At 39.4% G+C, this 16,071-nt stretch overlaps 1 protein-coding gene across 1 annotated transcript; it reads left to right on the forward strand.

The window, feature by feature from the left end:
* Positions 1–9,604: 9,604 nt before the first annotated feature.
* On the forward strand, positions 9,605–11,394 carry LOC140935288 (DELTA-alicitoxin-Pse2b-like). Its single transcript, XM_073384836.1, has one exon. It carries the CDS (start codon positions 9,636–9,638, stop codon positions 11,118–11,120), a length of 1,485 nt encoding a protein of 494 aa, XP_073240937.1. The 5' UTR covers positions 9,605–9,635; the 3' UTR covers positions 11,121–11,394.
* The last annotated feature ends 4,677 nt before the right edge of the window (positions 11,395–16,071 follow it).

The raw sequence follows: 16,071 nt of genomic DNA on the forward strand, positions 1-16,071 counted from the left end.
TTTACACCGTGAATTTCTTTGATGTCTGCAAAAGGTCTCCCTGTTTGGCTCGATATGAGGTGGGAGTGGCACTGACAACCCCTGGACCATTTCGGAACCAAGTTTGGCCTACTGTTTGGCACCTACCGTGAGCCTCAGAAAAAATCCATTCGTAGTCTGTACTGAAGCGTAAGTACGGATCCCTCCTGAAAAGGAAAAAATGGTCAAGAGCAAATGTAAATTATTTTTTAAGAATAATGAATTGAAAATGACTATCTGATGACAAATTCTTGTTTATATCAAGATTCGATTCAGTGCCTAAAAGTAAGCTGAGCTTTTAGACCATGGTGCCCCATTCAGCCACATAACTGGTATCAATAGACGGCCTTGAGTCAACTTGAGAGTAAAGATGCAAAGACGTACATTAACCGTTTTAAGTTTCAATATCCAAATACAAAGTTCCCCGGACTGATCCGCATTCAGGTTAGACTCAACTAGCCGGTGGGATACATTATGTTCAAAAGACAAGCCGAAACTCTTCATATTAAGAACCTCATCTTTATCTCACCTTTATGCGCCATCTTGTCGTGTATACGAACTCCAGCGTGTAATCTTTACCCATAATTTCGCCGTTGCACATCACCTCAACCTTAAAAGAGAGAATAGCGCTGTATTTAAACGCGACATGTAATTAACACACTCAATTAGGGCGAGGGTCTCATTCATAATTCATTTGCTCCTGAAAAAGACGTGGCAGGTTTTGATAGTGTAGTCTGAGGTAGTAAAGAGAGCGGTGAGTTTTGGCTGAGAATTAGGGGTCAATTATTTACAGAAAGAATATGCAGAGGTGTGGGAATATAACGTCATATTCCCTTGAGGGTTAGATAACATACAAAGCAAAGAACAGTCTCGGGGATATAGATTTGGGTTTCAGAGGGTTTCAGTACCAAAATGGTGTCGAAAATTGCAACTGTACGTGAGTGAGGTATAGTATAATGGTTTTAGAGTTCCAGCGGACTACAACCACCCAAACATTACACTTGCTATTAGCTCAAGCGACAGTTGCAATGCTGGAACTTTATTTTATTTTATTTTGTTTATTTATTTATTTATTTTTTGAATCAGCTGCCAATGTTATGATTTGCTTCTGTCCTACCATAGAGAGACAAAGCCAACACAATTAGAGCATTACTTTCAAATCTCAACTACATAACAATAATGATAAGAAAAAATTTTTCAACATCAAGCGACCTAACCAAAACCAGGCTCCGAATAACAGCAAACGTCACAGATGAAGGGGTCTGGATGGCGGTTTCCGAGAGCTCTGCGTAACTTTCAAAAATTTGTTGGTTTTGAAGAATATCTCTTTGCAATGCTAAATGTCCCAACAGCCCAAACTTCTCTGTCACTTACAGTAATAAGTTTAAACTGAACTGAATTTCGGAGTTTACTGTGTTTATTTATTTAACTGATCCGCTGTTTTAAGATCAAGCTTGACTTTCAAAAATTTCTTGATCTGCGCTATTGCCAACCGCAACGAACAGCGAATGTATTTCCGAACCAGTTCTCTCACAGGTGGATCTTGGAGTGAGTTGTCACTGAAACAGAACGAGGTGGAATTGATACACGTTGTTCACTTCCTTTATAAACCACGTCTGCTCACCGCTATCTTAAAACGAAGCTCTCGGCGCACAGTGGAGCACCATGCGTCCGAAAATTTGGCTATCTATGCATCCAAGAAATTTTGGTAGCCAGGTGACCGTCCCCCCGTGCGTGCGTCCGTCCGTCAGTCAGCACCACAGGTTTGAAATGCCACATTTTCAATCTGGTATGGGAGTCTGTAACCTGTGTTTTAACTTGAAAATAGACATCCATATTATGGTCAATTGACAGCTGTCTAAACAGGGTATCTGCTTACCAGAATCACATGACCGTATCGGGGGCTCGGGTGCCAATTTATCGAGGCCACGTGTTTTTTGTAGGTTTTTTGCTGACCATTTATTAGCTTTTTATTGATCGCAAGCTCCAGTTTTTGTTTTTCAGCTAGTCCTCAAGAGTCATATGGCCTCCCCTAAAGTTAAATATGTATCTGTGGATTTCTTTGCAACGGTTCCAAGTTAATTGTCTAAAATAGACTGTAAATGCATAAACGGGAGCTTCCAATTAAGCTCTGGCTAGATCTATATAGTATTTTTGTTAATGGTTCCAGTGTGAAGCTGTTTCTGGCAAATCAGCAGGGACTAAGCTGGTAGACCGACCTCTTTGAGGATCATTAAATTAAGGAGGCGGACTCTCGCGTCCACATATGAAGAGTTTATCTGTATAATATTGTCCCCTCCGTATTTGGATGACTGCATATATAAAAGAGCTACCGAGGCAGGGTATGCTATAACTAAGGCTAAATTCACACTATACGGCCGGATAGGCCCACAGGAAAGCTATCCGGTATTAGTAAAATCCAACTAGTAGTCAATCAAACACATGTCCTTCCTCGATAAAACTAAATTGACTTTTAAAGGCGATCGTCATCGCTGCCATACTTCTACAGCTAGACTGTACACTCAGTAAAGGAAAATTGCTTCCCTGGAAGATTTTGAACGGCAAAATTTCTGTGGATAAGAGCCGGGGGAGTACAATTCAAGATTTTTTAACCTTTTTCCAGGGAATATAGTAAAACACAAAACACAAAAGTAAAAGATAAATAACCAGTAAAAACTGAATGATACAGTGAAACCTCTATTAAGCGGACACCCTCTGTTAGCTTCTATTAAGCGGACACTAAGCCGGGTCCCGAAATTAACGTCTTATATTTCGGACATTGTGTTTATTAAGAAAATGAGACATCTAAGATAATTGGTTATTTACTGGTGTCAGAAAGAGCAAAAACAACAGATGAAATTGGAATCAGTATCACATGTTAAGAGCAAATGTCTGTAAAAATCGAGCAAAATCGAAATTTCGCGGCCACAGTCAAAAAATCGTTTTCGCTTATATCTTGTCCATAGATAGGCATAAGTAAGTAACTAAACGTGGTGTAGCTTGTTTTTCAAAAGGCCGCTTGGATTTGGAGAAAATCGACAAAATCAGTTTTCGTGGTCGGCGACTTGAAAACAACCAAAATTTGAGGCAAAATGAGGCGGTCTCAAAACGTCGCTCGCACGCAAAAAGGAAGAAAGCGGGGTAAAACATTTCCCGATAAGTCAATTTATAAATGGTTCTACTTCTGGTTTGGTGATGAATTCTTATCTTAACGATAATCTGGAAGATAAACAATGTTATTTTAGTTCGGGTTCTTTTTCGACCAAACGAAATTTAAATTTAGACTGAAAGTTGCGTTTCACATTTTAGGCATGTGCTACACCTTGGTTTTGCCTGAAACTCAAGTCATTTGTTATTTAAACATTGTTCTAAAACATATGTAAGAATTGGCCTGGGTAATTAAATTTGTACTTCACACGAACCTTCTGAAGTTCAATAAATTTTGCTTGAAATATGAGACTTTCCAAGAACGTCGGTTGGTTGTTGCTCGACAAGTCACGATGGCTGGGCTCTCCAAAAGAAACTTATCTCACAATCGCACTTGTATTAAGGACATTTGTACTGAAACGATAATTTTTGTTACCTCAAATGCGTTTTCCGTTCTTGTCAACTTGCATTGCGCCTTGTCCCATGCTAATCAACCGAAGATCCAAAAACTCGAGGAAACGTGGTGCGTGAAAATAACCTCAAACAGAACATGGCCTTTCTTTTCCGCAGTCACACTTTTACATCCATTGCCATTTAAAAATTCTAGGTCTCACAAAAACGGCGATTTTGATAGTGAAACTTTCGGGCTGCCGATACCTCTTTGGTCATAAAAGTCTGGTCAAAAGTGTTGCGTGACAGTGTTCACAGGCTTCCCAATCTAACCATTTGAGCGACGCCTTTTTTTAATGTTCTTGTCAGAAGTAGCCTATTATGCTACTAACAATCCAAATCATGTTTTTTCTTCTTTTTTTCCTAGGTTTTCTTAAAGTGTGCTTCCATACAATACTAAATAAGTCCCAAAAATATCGTTTTTCACGTCAACTTTCCCCCGTTGCCTTGTATGTGCCTTTGATTGACTTCAGGCTTCAATCTCTAGCTATTTCACCGCGTTATTACCTATCAGGCGGCTGTCTTTCCTCTCGCATATGCAAGTTCCATTTTTTTGGATAACAGTTTTCGTAAACATTCTGCAATTATCTTTCAGTATATATATTTTTCCTAATCTGAACATGGTTATTCGATCGTCAAACTATTGTTTCAGTCTGTTTATATAATACAGAGGAACCCCGCCTTGCGACCACCCCGTTTATACAACCACCTCTTGCCTCAGCTCACCTTCCATAGTCTTTCCACTCAGACATGAAAATCTCCAAGTCATTTTATTATTTTGAAGACCTCTTTAATGCGACCACCTCGGTATCACGACCAGGATTTTATGGCCCAACGCTGGTCACATCAACAGGGTTCCACTGTATTTTTTAATTTCAGTTTTCCACATTGTAGAACAAAAAAAACCAAAAAAGTGTGCGTCAGCTGGACTATGGAAATTAATGTAAAGAATTAAAATTTAGGCCCCGCTTATATGAAGAAAATTTGTCTCGAGCAGAAGGGTCACCCACCTATCCGAGCCTCCCTTAATAGGGAGAGGGCATGATCTCAGGCTAAGCTTCCCCGGAAGAGGCAACGTTTCACACATTTCCTTACTGAAAACATGGCGAACCGTTTAAATTACAAAAAGTTTGCTCGGCTAGAAGGGTGACCCACTATGTCCAGTCATCCTTTTGTAATGGTAGGGTCAGCCTCCTAGCCGGACCAACGTTTCTCCGTAGGCACTTTACGCGCTTTACATTGAACAAAAATTCCTGTTTGAAATTTCGGAAAAACCACGTGCCCAGTGGAAGGTACATTCCAGTTGCAGAGACCAAACCAAAGCCACCGCGAGTTTGGTTATCGTGTTTGTTAGCAGGATACAGATCATTGGTCCTAGGGAAAATAATTTTGTCAAATGGAAGGAGACATTTCGGTCCGACCGTCTAGATCAAATCCGATCCGTATCGGTAAAGGGCTCGCATAGCTAAGGCATGACAATTAGAGCACGCGCGAAGGCCGGTTGGGATCAATGTTTTTTTTTCTCTCCGCTAGGAGGGTGACTCTCCTACACGAGAAAGGTTTTCTCCATGTAAAGGGAATTAAAACTTTCGGATACGAAACTTGTAATAGAGAAGGAATCAGAAAAAAATTCAAAATTCTCGAAAAAAATAATATTGAAGCCCTTGTAATTTCGATCGAAAAGACTACTCAAGTCGCCCTGTGGATGACCGAACAGTTGTTATAATTATATGGTGCCGCAAAGAACTTAGTGATTTAGATAGCCTAAAAGGGTTTTCAATGTATTTAGGAGGAAACTGTCGTTGGGTGCCCCTGTCAACTATCGCCTAACGCTACCACTAATTTCTTTACCCACATAGTTTTTTTTCAGTTTTACTCTCGGTCATTTGCCATTTTCTGAGTGTGCGCTTTGGTACCGGTCTTGAGACTGAAACTTGGTGGCTCGTCAGAAATTCATGATCAGAACTCTTGAAAAGAAACTCTCCGACCATAACTTTCTCTGGCAGTCATCAATGAAACGGATATTGAGGCTGCATCCGCTTCTGGGTCCATTCAATTCTCGAAAGTCCCGATAATTAACGGGCCCCTAAAGCTGTTGTTGTTTACATGCAAGATAGACATTTCAATAGTTTTGCATCTAACATGATAAAACTATCAGTTAATGAAAAAATGAAGTATTTTGCTAGCCAGGACCCGCGCTTCTCTTAGTCCTTTTATTTAGATTTGAATATTTGATTTCGGGCCCGAAAAGTTATAGAGACTTTGGACAAACGGGCCCCTGGTCCGTTGTCAAAGGCCGCAAGACGGAATTTACTGGAAAAGTAAACTTAATGCTTTTGCCTAAACAGTGTTCTTTTAACGTGAATTTGAAGTTTGAAGTTTCTTTCATTGTATATATTCGATACTAGAAACTGAAACTCATGCCTTAAGTCTTCACACTCAAGGAGAGGTTTGTAGACTTGAAAATAGCGCTACATCATCTACCACTCCACAAGCCAAGGCCGCCCTGCCTGGATAGCATTTCCCCAATCACATTGCAATATTTTCTTAGTTGCCGGTGCTATTAAATGTAAGTTTTTTAATGCTGGTTAGCCTGTGCAAGCATTTGAAAGGGGGCGGGGGGGGGGGGGGGCAGGGTTTAGAGCGAATTGCTTACCTAACATCCTTGAGCAAGAGTTACAGCGTAACCCTTTCGACGGATTCTTCTATCCACTCAACGGCCTTTCCATCGGAGTCTTACTAGGTAGTACCCAAGTAAGATTCAGAGCCACCCTTCCCCAAAATATACATATGAAATAACTTTATTTTTTTAATGTGATTCTTCACTCAAAAACGCTTCCGAGATCATTTATCCAGGTTGTCCAAAGTTTAAAACCTACTCAGTGTTCGTGTGTACTGGCAGGGTGTATGATTTTGATGTTTTCCAAATTCCTTAATAGTCAATGCTTTTATCACACGCGCAGGTGTCCGAAAAACTGACCACCACTTTACACTTTTAAATCAAGTACTGTTGGCAGCCAGACTACGCAAACTTTCAGTTGTTGTATAATTGAACAAATAACTTTGGAAACATCAAAGAAATGTATAAACAATTCTGTTTTCTGCTCATTCTTAAGTTCGAAGGATGGTGTTCGTTGTCACGCAACACCACTCCTTGTCTTCTCACACTTCCTCCCTGTATGTTGTAACTGATTCTATTAAATGGTAAGAACATCTTTCAAACCGCCGAAAATGTCTTAAAAACATATTTTTCTCGTGAAATATTTTGTTCAACCACCTTAAGAATTTACATCATAACCCTCATTCGGTTTGAGTGACATTTTAATAACCTGGCCCATCTCCAATGACCTCTTGTTAGAGGTCAAATCAGAAGCACCCAAGGAGAATATAGTTCAAAACCACTTAAACATAGCATTGTTAAACGTATTTTAGTATTTAAACGGTAGATATTGGCATATTTTTATCCCCTAAATTTTTTTCATCTGTTCGGATTTCCTAGCTGAAAGTCTAGTGATCCGAAAATTATAGGGATCAAAACTTACCTTTTCGAAAATGTCAGCCAGAAAAAAGGCTCCCGAAAATTATAGGTGACCTTTTTAGGGTAAAAATCCGTTAGAAATGGGAAATTATACCATTTTTTAGATGTTCGAAAATCCTAGGAGAGGCAGGCAAGCAATAAATTTTACAACAATATTTCGAAAATTCTAGATCTCAAATCGTCTTCCGAACAGATATTCTTCCGAAAATTGTCGTTGGGTGCCCCTGTCAAATTACAAAATGCCTTAGCGCCAGCAGAATTTTGGAGCTCGAGAGTAGAAAAAGTAAAACAAGTGCCCCAAACTATAAAGGTAAGTTAATTTCTATTGCATGTTAGCAAATTAACTATCGTATTATAGAGGTACATCAGGTTTCTTCTCAAGAAATGCCAATGATCCATTTCGGCAACAGCAAGCCGTTGGTGAATTATGCAAATGTCTCATATTTCACTCAAAATTTGTTCAAGTTCAGAAGATTCGTCTGAAGCGCAAATTAAATTACCCAAGCCACTTCTTACATATGTTTTAGTACAATGTTTAACTAACTTATAGCTTGAGTTTCAGGAAAAATCAAGGTGTAGCACATGCCTAAAAAGTAAATCGCTACTTTAGGTCTAAATTTAAACTTCGTTGAGTTGAAAAAGAACCAAAACTAAAATAAAATTGTTTACCTTCCACATTATCGTTAAGATAAGAATTAACCGCCATACTAGGGATAAAACCCTTTATAAATTGATTTATCGGAAAATATTTTACCACGCTTTCTTCCTTTTTGCGTGCGAGCGACGTTTTGAGACCGCCTCATTTTGCCTCAAATTTTGGTTATTTTCAAGTCGCCGACCACGAAAATTGATTTTGTCGATTTTCTCCAAATCCAAGCGGCCTTTTGAAAAACAAACTACACCACGTTTAGTTACCTACTAATAAGTATGTATGGACAAGATATGAGCGAAATTTAATTTTTGACCGTGGCCGCCGGTTGCTCGATTTTTACAGACATTCGCTCTTAACATGGGATTTATTGAAGTGTCTCTTGTGATCACGGCTGACTGCTCTTTTTAATTAAACAATTGTCACCTTGAGCTAATAAACATGAACTAAGAATACAGCAACCTGGGCCAATAAACTCTTTAAAACCAACAACTTTATTCATTTCATTAAAAATATATTTCAATGTCAATTAACGTGAAAGAAACTACAAGGTTAAATGTGCTGTCCTCAACTTAACAGCGCCTACTTCACGGGAACAATTTAAGTTGGCGTATTTGAGATTTCCATCAGTACGTCTATTCAATTTATGAGGCAACTTTGTAAGTTTGAGATGACATTGTAACTAAATTTTTCTCTAATCAGCTGACCCTGTTATATAGGGTCACTGCATGAAGCCATTCTAACGTGGAAAATGACCATATTTCTGGCATTAACCTTTCTTTGGGGTCACCGATTTCACTGTCACCCAGGTGGTACTAACTTGAAAATTCCAAGCAGATCGATCAAGGATATATATCTGGCTCAAAAAGAACCCTTTTCACAACCAAACATTAAACCTAACTGATACAAGCCACACGAAACAGGAGACAAATCCTGGTAAGAAGCAAGTATTTTACTTTCTTATTCTGACAAGAGAGCATAGAAAATTTCACTTGTCAGCAAATAATATATTTATATTTTTTAAAAGCTCTTATTTTACAAAAAAAAGTTCTTCTGTGGTGGCAGAGCTTCTAAAAAACGAACTTTTGTGAAAAAAAGAAATTGCAAAGTCTTTTAAATAAATTTTCCTGTATTAGTTTCAGCAAGAGATCATTCTCTCTTGGTTTCAGTGATAGTATTAATTACATTCATTTGGCATAATCTTTTGTTGTTGATGCAGCGGTTATAAAGGAATTTTATATACGATACCGCTTAATTTGAAAAACACCAATATCGAACAGCATGATCCTTAAGAAGAATAAAACATACCTTTTATGCTTTAATATGATACAGCACTTTTTATTTAAATTCTTTTGTGTTACTTAATCCACGTGGGCGGTTTGAGGTATTTTTTGTTGAAGGGGGAAACGCCTTGTCTGCGTAGCGGGCGGTTTATTTCGCGAGAGTGGAAAAAGAGCTGTGAAAACGCGCGAAAAAGCCACAAGGAGAATCGCGTTTTCCCACCTCAGTTTTTTCCCTCTCGCCAACCAAACCACCTGCTACACAGTCTAAGAAACGCCTTGAGAGGATGCGCTCTTGAGTGTGGTAGGCTTTAAAGACGTTTCTTAAATTATGTTTTCTTGTTGGAAGAATGTATCGATGTTTTTAAAACTAACATAATTATGTGTTTAGTCGTAAAGAAAAAAAGGCTGGACTTGAAGGGAGAGGGACACTTATTTCAAATTTAGCGTCTTTACGGGTAGGGTACGGTACGGTATCACCCGTTGTTAATTACGTATAAGCGTACTAAACCATTTTTCAACAGGCTGACTTATCATTGGAAGCAAAAAGGAAATGCCTGGAGTCAAGTGTACTTCGTTCATGTTGTTCATTTTCCTGACAGTCACTTCCGGGAAAACCGTAAAATATATGGTCACAGACGAGCTAGGAAAGGCAATTAATATTCGGAAGACCGACTTACTCGGCGACTTCCAAGAAGCTGAGGCCAGCGTCTTTCAGCCTTTGCCTGAAACCTGCTTTATAAAGAAAACAATAGGTTATACCGGCAGCATCTTTGACTACTACGCAAACACCCAAGCTTTCTACACTAAAGTGGCCGTTGGAGCTGGCTTAGACGCCTCGCTGGAATCAAGTTTTTCTCTGGGTTTTACCCTCAGCAGTGTCGCGGAAGAAGTAGATTCAAAAGAATCCACGGTGAGTGGAGTCTCTTTAAACATTCGCGCATTGACAGAAAAGATCTTGGTGAAGAAAGACTGTCTGGATGAAACTGCTAAATTGACCCAATATTTCATCACCGACTTCGAACTATTGCCAGTAAAATTCGAGAAACCCTGGCTACGAAATTCCTGGAAGGATTACGATATATTCTTGGATAAATACGGCTCCCATGTCATAACGTCTGTCAACCGCGGAGCAAGTATAAAACAGACAACCTTCGCGAAGAGTTCTAATTCCTACAGTGAGAGAGATTTTCAAGTGAAAAGTTGTGTCTCATTCGCAGGTCCCACAACTGTTGGGAAGGTTGGCGTCAAAACTTGCGCAAATGTCAGCAAAACTGAAATATCCAAGGCAACACATATGAACACAGAAGATAAGCTTATCATCAGAGGAGGAACAGTAAATACCCGCAGTGCCCTCAGGACAAGTAGGACGAAAGAACTGATAGAACAATTTTTAAACGAAGCTAAAGATTCGAACGAAGGCGTCCAACACACCTTCAAATCAATATGGAACCTTCTGCAAGACCGGTTTGCTTTCGGATCAGACAACTACATCAGGGCTGTAAACTTGCAGTACTACTATCTCGGCTTCTTAAATTATGGTTGCTCCTTCGAAGAAAGTGGGGGAGTATCCATACAAAAGTTTGACTACAGCAAAGAATCCACCAAGGAATCCCCGGAATTTGAGTGCACCCTTGCTGCGGAGGGATGCCACAGCTCCAACGACTGCCATTACAAGCCAGTATGGTGTTCATGTTACGGGCCATCGTGCGTTAAGTACGAAACAGTCAAACAAGACACGTGTGGCAGAAAGATCTCTGCAGTTGCAAACTACAATGAATACTGGGGATGGCATGGATGTGGCTGGCAAGTCGCTGGATCTTACTGCAATTGTTACAACGAAAACAAAGGGTCTCGAAGAACGGTGTGGACATTGCCCAGCAGAGACGCTGTTCAGGGAGGCAGTGCTCAAAGTGCTTCCCAACACAAGTCAGACAATCAAGATCAAACCCAAGAAGTGGAAGATCGAGGTGAGAATACTGCAGATCCAAGCAAAGAATCTCCAGGGTCAAGCGGGGACGCTTCAGGATCAGGCTGAGATGCCAGACGGGATCCAGCTGCTGGAAGCGAATATGAAAACGCTGAAGCTGCAGATCAAAGAGACCAACCTCAAGAGGAGCCTGTTTATCAGGATGAATTGATGTGACCTCCGTCAACTGTCATAAATTAAGCACGGTTATTAAGTTAAATGGTGAACTACCTATGAGAAGTTCCGGTTTTAAGCAAAACAAAATAATAGTCATATGAATGCAGCGAGTCGCTTGAGAGGCTTTTCCGTCTACATCAATACGCATGTAGTGTTGTATTATTTTCATAATTATAATGGACAGTCAGTATCCACATGACATGGAATTAAAGGTGCCAAACAATTTTGTGGTCGTCGTATGATTTATTTCAGCCTCTAAAGTTTCTAAAGTTTAGCAAGGATAATGGTGAATGTAGACAAATAGTCAAAAAATGAAACGACCAATTTTTGTTGCTTGAAAATATAAAAAAAAAGCAGACAAAAAGTACTTAGTTTTGGTCGAGCGCTAGCTCCGACAACATGGATTCTCCATCGACGGTCACCCTGGTCTAGCATTGCCGTTCTGAGTTCCCCGATAGTGGTGCATCCGGTATCAGTCCTCAAGTAACAGAAAATCCATGCCCAAATTGTTAACCCAGAAGGTTCAATGATTCCCAGAGTAGGCTGAAATGGACTTTGGCATAAAGGGCTTTAGGGTTGAAGCATAGGGTGGATTCATTTGCAACATACGCGCATAGCTGTCGCATTTGCCTGCTGGAATGTTTTATTGTTTTAAAGCCTGAAAACCCGAATGTTGCAAATGAATCCACTCATATTTTAATATAGCGATACTCAAGATGACGTCACCTATTGATATTAATCACCAACCAGAAGCGCATTGGTTCTTGAAACAAACGGCGGGTCTAAAATACAGCTCACCGTTTCCACAGGTCAACCAGAGTACAGGCCACCATGATACAGATAAATTAATAGCATTAAAAGTGTCTCCTAGCCCTGATCCGTTAACAAAATGCTCTAATAGATCGAGGGGAATCTTCGAGGTCTGATAATTTATCGATGGAGCAGTGATCTGTACTCAACCTGTGGAATGTGACTTGAACTTTAGACCCGACCTCCATTGAGTGTATCAGGGTGAAATGGTTTTTTTATAGTTAAACCTACACTGTTGTCTCAAATGTTTCATTTTATCAGTTGTATTTTATACTTCGCGGTACTGGTTATAGCAGACTAATCTACTTAAGAACCTCTTTTTGGACCGTTGTTTACTCCAGACGTAGTTAATCGATAGAAATCGATATCAATGATATCAATCGATTTAATCCGCCGATTGCTATCGATTGATATCGGGAATCGATAGAAATGGACGTCACAGTAAAAATACTATCGATTATTATCGATTATCAAAAATCTATAACATCTATAGTAATCGATAACAAGCAATAAGCTTGAAGTGAATATTCTGAACATGACGACGCTATTTGGCAAGCAACACCCATGAGACCGGCTAAAGCTTATTTATGACGTCATCAACCGCTCCAGGCGCCGTCTTCATCTCATTCCATTTTTTTTGTTTCTTTCGTTTCCTGGTTTGTTTTAATAGATCTTTACATGTCCATCCAATCCTGCGCCATCGACTTCATCTTGCATTTCTTTCCTTGCAATCTCGAGGACACTGGAATCCAATTCAATTCGTTATATACACGGTCATTGACTCCTCCAGATCGCTGCCATCTTTTGGCATAATCAGCATAAGAAATCTTACTTGGTAGGCTCCATGCCTATCGAGTTACTACAGCGACATTGAGTTATTTTCTGCCACTTTCGCAGCAATTTCTTTCCTTGTTATGAGCTGTGCTTAAGCTAAAAAAATCGAAACAAAGAGCAATTTGTTCCTGTCAGTGGTTTTTTCAGTTAGTATTTTATAAATTCAAGAAAGAACTGCATAATCCCACGACTGAATGACTCCGCACGGAAAAAGCCTTTTCTGATAATAGTCGATAGTAATCGATAACAATCAATAAATCAATCATTATTGATTTCAATTGGAAATCGATATTCATCGATAATTGATATCGATTACTATCTATTATTATCGATTATTGGTTTACCGACTAACTACGTCTGGTTTACTGACTTTTAGCGGACATGTTATTCAGAATAACATCTAGTGCGTTTCCAGTCGTTCTTTTGGTGCAAGGAGAGAGAATTTTAATCAACCTTGTACAAAAGAACAAAGAATCAACTTTTTGGGCCCCAAGGACACTTAAAGAGATTCTTTACTCATCGTAACATGTTACGACTAAACTCAGGCTATAGTTAAGTCAAAAGACCATTTTATTCCTCTTGTTGAGTAGTACGTGTGAAAAGTTCCCATACAGGACTTCACTTAGACTGTTTTTAGGTAAGATTGTCGAGGACGGGCGCTACAGGCGGCCATGTTGACCGAGTCTAGCTTGAAGATGACCATCTCATCTACTTAGGGGACGAGGGACGTCTTTTCTCGCCTCCCTTTCCCCTCCGCCTTAAACCCCGATGCCTGTCCCCACGGCCCCTCGATACACTTAAAACCAATTACAAAATGGCTGCCTAAAGGTGAGCACTTGATCGATCTCGACGATCTCACAGGAAAATAGGGGACTGAGAACAGTTTAGACGTCACTCGTAGGTTCCAGGTCCAACTCAAGGGGAACACCGGAATCTGGTTAGCCCTTAAAAAACAAGAGTCGGATTTGTTCTCCTTACAGCCATTTGTCCACAATTTGAACCAAAACAGCCCTCTCAACCCACAGTTTAAATCCATTTTGAGCCTCCTTTTAGCCCTAGAAAATTATGCTAGCTGTAATCAATGATGGCGTGTTGCTCTTCCTTCACAGCCGAAAAGGCCCCAAATTCCGAGCAACAGAGCTAAAACAGTTCCTTTAACTTTTCAGTATGAACACAAAGACCTATAGCAAGTTGATGTGAAGAATAGTTCAGTTTTATATGCATCACCTTTTATTAAAATATTGCAGCACCTAATTCAAGGACATCTTTGTAAAAAATCGATGTTCTTACATACAAAAAGAGCGTTTATCGCGTAAACGAATACGGATACCGTAAAATTCCGAAAATAAGCCCCGGGGCTTATATTTTTCAAAGGCCCTTTTTGGGGGGCTTATTTTTGGAGAGGCTAATATTCGGAGGGGCTTATCTACGGAGGGAGGGCTTATATTTGGAGGGGCAATTTAACGGAGGGGTTTTGCGTTACCAGATTGGGGCTTATATTTGGAGGGGCTTCTACATGGAGGGGCTTATTTTCGGAATTTTACAATATTTTTGGTATTTTTGTCTCTTAGCCGCAAAAAGCTAAAAGGAAAACTAATTCAAAAATGGACTTGTATTAACTCACTCTTGATTAACTTCAGTCATACGCGAACAATTAGAACTGAATTTTTATTCCAAACACTGTATTAGCTGTTCACTCTTGTTTACTTTTCCTTAAACATAAGGTTTTTCTCCACTTTTTTTCCGTCGCTTCTGTTAAATGTTTTATGTCAGTATTATATTAAATGGTTTAATTTAGATTTCAATGCGTAACTCACGAAAAACACGTGGCCAAAATACTCCAAGCTTACTTTTTACAATTAAATATCTGTCCTTTTTATAGCTAACCATGACTTTTAATGTACAATTATCTCTCTGTGTGTCTTTCTTAATAAATATACTACATATCGTATCATAAAATTAATTTACACCGTGAATTTCTTTGATGTCTGCAAAAGGTCTCCCTGTTTGGCTCGATATGAGGTGGGAGTGGCACTGACAATCCTCCGACCATTTCGGAACCAAGTTTGGCCTACTGTTTGGCACCTACCGTGAGCCTCAGAAAAAATCCATTCGTGGTCTGTACTGAAGCGTAAGTACGGATCCCTCCTGAAAAGGAAAAAATGGTCAAGAGCAAATGTAAATTATTTTTTAAGAATAATGAATTGAAAATGACTATCTGATGACAAATTCTTGTTTATATCAAGATTCGATTCAGTGCCTAAAAGTAAGCTGAGCTTTTAGACCATGGTGCCCCATTCAGCCACATAACTGGTATCAATAGACGGCCTTGAGTCAACTTGAGAGTAAAGATGCAAAGACGTACATTAACCGTTTTAAGTTTCAATATCCAAATACAAAGTTCCCCGGACTGATCCGCATTCAGGTTAGACTCAACTAGCCTGTGGGATACATTATGTTCAAAAGACACTATCATTGATAGCCTCACAAGCCGAAACTCTTCATATTAAGAACCTCATCTTTATCTCACCTTTATCCGCCATTTTGTCGTGTATACGAACTCCAGCGTGTAATCTTTACCCATAATTTCGCCGTTGCACATCACCTCAACCTTAAAAGAGAGAATAGCGCTGTATTTAAACGCGACATGTATTCTCTTTTAAAAAGTTACGAAATGATTAAAAAAATAACCTTTCCAGTCAGTTACAATCAACCTCAAATTTAATCCCTCATTAACACACTCAATTAGGGCGAGGGTCTCATTCATAATTCATTTGCTCCTGAAAAAGACGTGGCAGGTTTTGATAGTGTAGTCTGAGGTAGTAAAGAGAGCGGTGAGTTTTGGCTGAGAATTAGGGGTCAATTATTTACAGAAAGAATATGCAGAGGTGTGGGAATATAACGTCATATTCCCTTGAGGGTTAGATAACATACAAAGCAAAGAACAGTCTCGGGGATATAGATTTGGGTTTCAGAGGGTTTCAGTACCAAAATGGTGTCCAAAATTGCAACTGTACGTGAGTGAGGTATAGTATAATGGTTTTAGAGTTCCAGCGGAGTACAACCACCCAAACATTACACTTGATATTAGTTCAAGCGACAGTTGCAATGCTGGAACTTTATTTTATTTTATTTTGTTTATTTTATTTTTTTTTTTTTGAATCAGCTGCCAATATTATGATTTGCTTCTGTCCTATCA

Source organism: Porites lutea, chromosome 4, assembly GCF_958299795.1.
Source record: "Porites lutea chromosome 4, jaPorLute2.1, whole genome shotgun sequence".
In the NCBI taxonomy this organism is placed as follows: domain Eukaryota; kingdom Metazoa; phylum Cnidaria; class Anthozoa; order Scleractinia; family Poritidae; genus Porites; species Porites lutea.

Bases quoted from the DNA above. Each gene is read 5' to 3' on its own strand.
- LOC140935288 (XM_073384836.1), top strand. From the start codon at position 9,636: ATGCCTGGAGTCAAGTGTACTTCGTTCATGTTGTTCATTTTCCTGACA.